This window comes from Triticum aestivum, chromosome 7D, assembly GCF_018294505.1.
Source record: "Triticum aestivum cultivar Chinese Spring chromosome 7D, IWGSC CS RefSeq v2.1, whole genome shotgun sequence".
Classification (NCBI taxonomy): domain Eukaryota; kingdom Viridiplantae; phylum Streptophyta; class Magnoliopsida; order Poales; family Poaceae; genus Triticum; species Triticum aestivum.
The window spans coordinates 136,987,451-136,993,734 of NC_057814.1; the positions used below are offsets into that span (position 1 = coordinate 136,987,451).

The window sequence follows — 6,284 nt, forward strand, 5'->3', positions numbered from 1 at the left end:
CTCAAAATCTTGTGGGCCTTTAGCTGGGCCGGCCTATTATGGTCTGCAAAATCTGGTGGGCCTTTAGCTGGGCCGGCCCATCATGGTCTGCAAAATCTTGTGGGCCTTTAGCTGGGCTGGCCCGTTATGGCCCGCTAAATCTTGTGGGCCTTTAGTTGGGCCGGCCCATTTAATCTTTATGGGCCACTTCTGGGCCGGTCCACGTGTCAACCTATCATAGGCGCCTCCTGTCTAATGAATGGATGACATCTGTCCCAACAGTGAGCCAACACGTATTTCCTCCGGCCAATGACAATTTTACACATGGAAAATCCTCATTGGTCGTGGCTGTTAGTGGGTTATCGGATCCAAAACCGGACCCAATAGCTTAACAGCGTCCCATTACGGTGGATGCCATGTGTAGGTCACCCTTGACGAAAGCACTTCCATGACGCGCGATTTATCGTCATGGAAGTGGACACTTCCGTGATGATAATTTTGGTAATGTCATGGAACACTTCTACGACAGCACAGGTATGACTATCTTGATTCTGTCATAAAATCATCATGGATGTACATGCATGACAGAAAACGTGACCTACTATGAGAAACACGTATCATCACGGAAGTGTATTTTTTTGCAGTGTGTGTTGTTTATATTTGAAGGGCTGATGTGTTGGATGTGCTAAACTCGTCAGCTTTACAAATAACTGTTCACATCCAATATTGTCCTAAGATTCAATTGAGGCATTGTCCATCTTATCAAATGAGAATCTCTCATGGTGAGCTTATGGGGACTTGGTAGCTGAGATCAAGGCCCTGATGGAGAAGAGGGAGTTTATTCCCTAGAAGATTTGTAGGGATCAAAATGTGGTAGTAGATTGTCTGGCTAATTACAGTCGTACAGAATGTTGTACTACTATTTGGTCTCAGAGAGGCCCTCTGTGTATTGATGATCTCTTGCGAGTTGATTGCAACCCTATAATTATGGAATACAACTCCCCTTTGCCCGCAAAATAAAAACAGTGTCCTAAGATCTTCGGTTCAGTACTTCAGTTTCAACACAAGAGAATATGAACAATTATTTGTAAAGTTGATTTTTCTAATACTCCCGAAAATCACATGAGTGATCACCCTCAGCTTTCCAGATAATTGAAGAAGACATTTTTTCTTTTTGCCAAAAATCAGCAACGAGCAATCTGGCAGCAAGTACATAAGCCGAACTAGACCGATAAAAAGATGACTGCCGCAGGGAACCAACAGGAGGGAAGAAGCGAAGCAGAACCTGCAACGTTCCTGAGCGCCCCAAATATTGCGGGCATAGAGAGTTAACTGATGCATCAAGAATTTTCAATGTTTAGCATCCTACTTGGGGCAACCTGATGAAAACACCAAATCTTGCATCATACTGTGATCTGGTGAAATCGTACTATCAACAGCATGGCGTAGTCAAGGAATAAGTTTGACAGCTTCTGTTCCAGAGACAAGTGTATCTTCTACAAATGGTATAGTCTTCCATACTTTTAATCCTACTGGCACTGGACTACTTTCAGGACCTGAAACATATACACCAATAGTAATGGAGTGACTGAAAGAATGAAGATCACTGAACTCTTTGTCCCAAGGCCGGCAATACAAACCTAGACATCTCGAGTCATCCTCCATACAAACTGCCATATAATGAGAACTATTTAGCTTCGCGAGTGCAAATAGCCAATTCTCGGACAGATGACCACACCCAGGGTTGGAATGTTTACATACCTTCGATGCCTGGAAAGTTCAACAAGAGACGGGGCCGATCAAAAAATGATTTGCTGTTAAATTGCAATAAGATAGTGCACCTGACTTCTGTGATGTCCTATGATGCATAAAAACTAGATACTTTTCCTTTTGAGAAAAAATATAGGACGGTGTTACCATCCAAAATGAAAAAATGGGGTAGGCATCTCTTTTTTTCTTTTTTGAAGAAACGGTAGGCATCTAATATTGATTTTGTGTGCAGGCAATGCTTTAATTGTGTTGGCGTGATTGCATAGCACATGGTGGACCTCACACATGCAATATTGATTTCTGCTTTCTTCTTATTTGGTTTCTTATTTGGAGGTTTGCCCCATTGTTTTTCTATTTGAAATAAATACTGATTTCTGCTATTAAATATGTGGCACATGTGAAATTTGAGAATTTCTTGTGTATCTGGCATGAAACCCTGAGATACATGTGAAACACATCCCAAAAATTGTAAAGAAAAGGTCAAACAACTATGAGTCTTCTGAAATTTATTGGCTCGGTTAAGATCCATGTAAAATGTATTGAATTGTTTAGTGAAACTTAGTTTGGATTGCAGCAAAACCTGATTAACCTACTGCAAAACATGTGTTGAAATTTTGCAAAACATACATGAAACTACTATTGAATGTTTTGGAACATGGTGGAGCCCGTGCAGTGAGAAAAAAAGGCTGACATGATATGTGAGGGTGAGTGGCAGGATATATTACATCTCAACCGTTGACAGAGATGACCAAAATAGAGGGTGAGATGCTATACTGGTTGTTTTAAGAACCAACGATACACCCATCCCATAGCAGCATTTTTTCCGTATGAAAATTGCTTAACATGAAAACTAACAGTTGGGCTAAGACACAGGTGTCACAAAATATCATGTGAATTTTGTTCAGACACATAGTTCTGAAGCTCCCTCACTTATGTATTATATGTAAGAAAAGAAGAAGGGGAAAGGTCAAAGCTACATACCTTAGAAACCCGAACTCCCTTGCTTGTTGCCAAGTTGATTGTAAACTCACTGAGTGAAGCACCTGACAAACCCAATCCAAGAGCCTTTACATATGCTTCCTATAAATTAAGAAATCAACTATGCTTCCATGTAAGCAATTTATTTTGCAACATCGTATCAGTAAAAAGATATGAATATTTAATTCAAATAGGGTAATATTTGGTGCTAATTCTTCTCATAACAATCATTTTTCCTCAAATGAACCATTCATAAGATGCCCACCTACGTGTACTTCAATTTTATTTATTTAATATAGTTATATGTGGATCTAGCAAGTTAGCATCTAGAAAGGGTTTGCACTAAATACGTATACCAAACCTGCATTTCTATAGCAAAGAACAACGAAGTCAGCTACAGTATGTTTTAATCTTTTATAAGTCGTATCTTACATTACATGATAGGGCAGTTGATGTGTTCTAGCCTTGTAGTAAAAAATACCATAACTTCTCAATGTTGAAAAGACTGTATAGCACAATGAAGTGGTTGCATACGAAAGGGCTATATAATAGAGGGCTAAAGAGAGACTCATTAACTTTAAGAGTCCATAGTTTGAAGAATTCCTTTTCCTGAGCATACAAATCAGAAATCTCAGCGAGATAATCAACTTCTGAAGGGGTGAAAAAACGACGAGCAAGAGATAAAATACTCTTGGTTGTCTTCCGCTTCTTCTCTTCAATATCGATGCCAATCTGAAAAGGTACATAAAACAACAATATTAACTGAATAACTTCCACAGCAACAGAAACATGGTCATGTCTTTTTCACTTTTGGCTGTCACAGGGGGAAAGAACATACATCATCCATAGCCATGCCACAGGCAATCAAAGAAGTAGTGTGTGAAATGTTGAAATGCAAGGGCAGCTCAACATTATCTTCGGATGGCCACAATGTCTGACCAGACATGGAAAACAACCAAAGGTAGTTTAGTTACAAGGCTTTAAATTGCAGAAAAAAGAACCACTGAAGCCTAACCACTTACCTCAGGTTTGCGAAAATTGTTGTACTTAAACTCAAATGACCTCGGATCAATTTTACAATCTGTATCTAGTCTAATTTAAACAAATTAGCAATAGGCAATAGCATATCAGTATTCCTGTTACACTATCAGTAACAACAAACAAAACAAGAAATATTCTAATTGTTGACAAGATAAAATGCTAACAAACTCAAACATGGAGCAGCATGCCAAGCTTCCATGTTACAAGTCAAAAGGCATATGGTTATTCTCCATTTTAATGACTCTTTACGAGAACTGCATATGCATCAGAAAGTTATTGTACACCTAATAGGTCACAAAGTGTTACTTGGGAAAAAAGCCATCTATGGATGCAAGAGGTCAAAAGTTACAACCTGCAGATACAAAGAAACGAAGGGGGAGAAGGGGCATACCTTCTGGACTACAGAGGTAGCGCGGGCGGGAAGGACGCGAAGAGGAGGCTGACGGGAATCCCCAGCGTCCTCGGAGGAGGCGGGGGCGGTGGTAGAGGCATCGCGTGGCAGCGGGGGAGGTGGCGGTGCATGTTGCTTGGCCTCTGCCGCCCGGTTTGGCTTGTAGCGGGGGCGTCAGCGGTTGATGGCTCGACGGCAGTGCAGATTATGGAGTACTAGTCTTTGTTACTACCTCTATAGTGGGTAGTAACATATATGTAGTTTCATGCATCAATTCATTTATTACTTCATAGACTCATTTAGCATTGGGAACCGCTATGTGATGGTAACATATATGTTACTATATTTGTCTCTCTCCTCTTTAATTATTTGCCACATCACATATTTTGCTTATGTGACATGCATGTTACTACCTACTATGTTACTTCCACTATCACTAGCCTTAATGGCCCTCGGTCAGAATATAGGGCGCGTGGGAATTCACAATGAGCAAACCAGGTTTTTTTTTTGACATCACAATGAGTAAAGCAGGTTAGTAGACTAGTAATAATCCGATGTACTCCCTCCGTCCCAAAATATGTGTCTCAATCTTAGTACAAAGTTGAGACACTTATTTTGGGACGGAGGGAGTAATATATATACAAATACTTATTTGAAAGAACCCTTCATTATATCGGTAATTGTGCAACTCCCCTGACAACTAGGGTGGTTTAGGTTTTCCGTCACCGTCACCCCATCCAACTGTGCTCTCCTCCCCATCGCCGTTGCCGACGGCCGTCGACACGCATTGCCAACGGGTACCCCTCCACCTTTGGCTCCGGGTGAAAAATCTTGGTCTGGTCACTAGTAGAAAAGGCCCATTTGTCCCAGTTCCAGAGGCCCATTTGTCCCGGTTCTGGAATCGGGACCAAAGGGTCGGGACTAAAGCCCATGACCTTTAGTCCCGATTCGCTTACAAACCGGGACAGGTGGTGCTCCACGTGGCCGCTGCGGCGAGCCTAGGCAGGATGGCCTTTAGTCCCGGTTGGTAACACCAACCGGGACCAAAGATCATCCACGCGTCAGCAGCTCAGGAGTTGGGGTTTTTTTTTAAAGGGGGGTGGGGGTTTTGGAGGGGTAATTTGGGGGTTTCATATATTGTGTTATCCAGATAATAGTTAGAGAGAAATGACCTCTCTTATCTCCGTGCTTAGTCGATGCTACATACTATACGTATCGAGAGGACTCGACACGCTAGCTAGTAAGAATATGAAGGAAACCATCAAGTACAGAAGATCGTCATGAACATATACAGAGAGAAGTGATCGACCTCTCCTTCTCTGAGAGATTGGTCGAACAACAAGTTTTCGTATATCTATCCGACGCTACTAGCTACATATATACAATATAAGATCTCTTACAATCCCTAACATCTGAAGTCAAGTTCCACATGGTATTCTCCTGCTTTATTGATGACGTGGTCAAGAAAGAATCCCGCCAATTCCTCTTGAATTACTTTTATGCAATCATGTGGTAGGAGTTCATCCCGCAACTGCCAGAGCTAAATCGAAGAAGAGGGTCAATACATGTGTATGAATGAAACTGATCAACACAAATGATGGTAATAAAATAAAATTGTGAATATTTTTGCTTACGCACTTCATATTGTTTTTCAGAGTAGCCCCGCTTATTCTTGGTTGTCGCGTTGTAGATGAACTCACAAACATAGTATCCACAGAAATCATTCCTGCTTTCCTGCCACAAGCACTTTACGAGAAATAGAGGTCAATCAAATTGATAAGCAAGCATGCTAAATGGTATTGATGAAACTAGCTAGAATCAATGGGGGATGCACGAAACTAGGTAGTAGTACTTACTTTTGGGTGTTTAAATCGCAGCTCGGTCGGCAGTCCCGGAGAAATTGTGGTGAACTCTTTCCAAACCCTGCCAGACAAAGAAAATAATTACTTGATATCAGGAAATGAACAAAGTTGCCGATATGGTGCGATAATGATCGATTGAACTTACTTCTGGAGCATTTCAGTTATGTTCGCATAGTTCTGGGGATCTTTTCGCCTCGAGTCTAAGATGGTTACTAGTCCCTGCTCAAGCTTAATATCTAGGAGAATAAAGTGGTAGCTGCGCA

The 6,284-nt window shown here is 41.3% G+C and overlaps 1 protein-coding gene across 1 annotated transcript; it reads right to left on the reverse strand.

Moving 5' to 3' along the window:
* Window positions 1-1,428: 1,428 nt before the first annotated feature.
* Window positions 1,429-4,260, reverse strand: LOC123170969 (4'-phosphopantetheinyl transferase HetI-like). The gene is made up of 7 exons (XM_044588659.1): window positions 4,172-4,260; window positions 3,750-3,819; window positions 3,566-3,661; window positions 3,304-3,459; window positions 2,731-2,829; window positions 1,620-1,749; window positions 1,429-1,535 (listed from the first exon to the last, which is right to left on the reverse strand). The coding sequence occupies exons 1-7, from the start codon at window positions 4,258-4,260 to the stop codon at window positions 1,429-1,431; spliced, it is 747 nt and encodes a 248-aa protein (XP_044444594.1).
* Window positions 4,261-6,284: the final 2,024 nt, after the last annotated feature.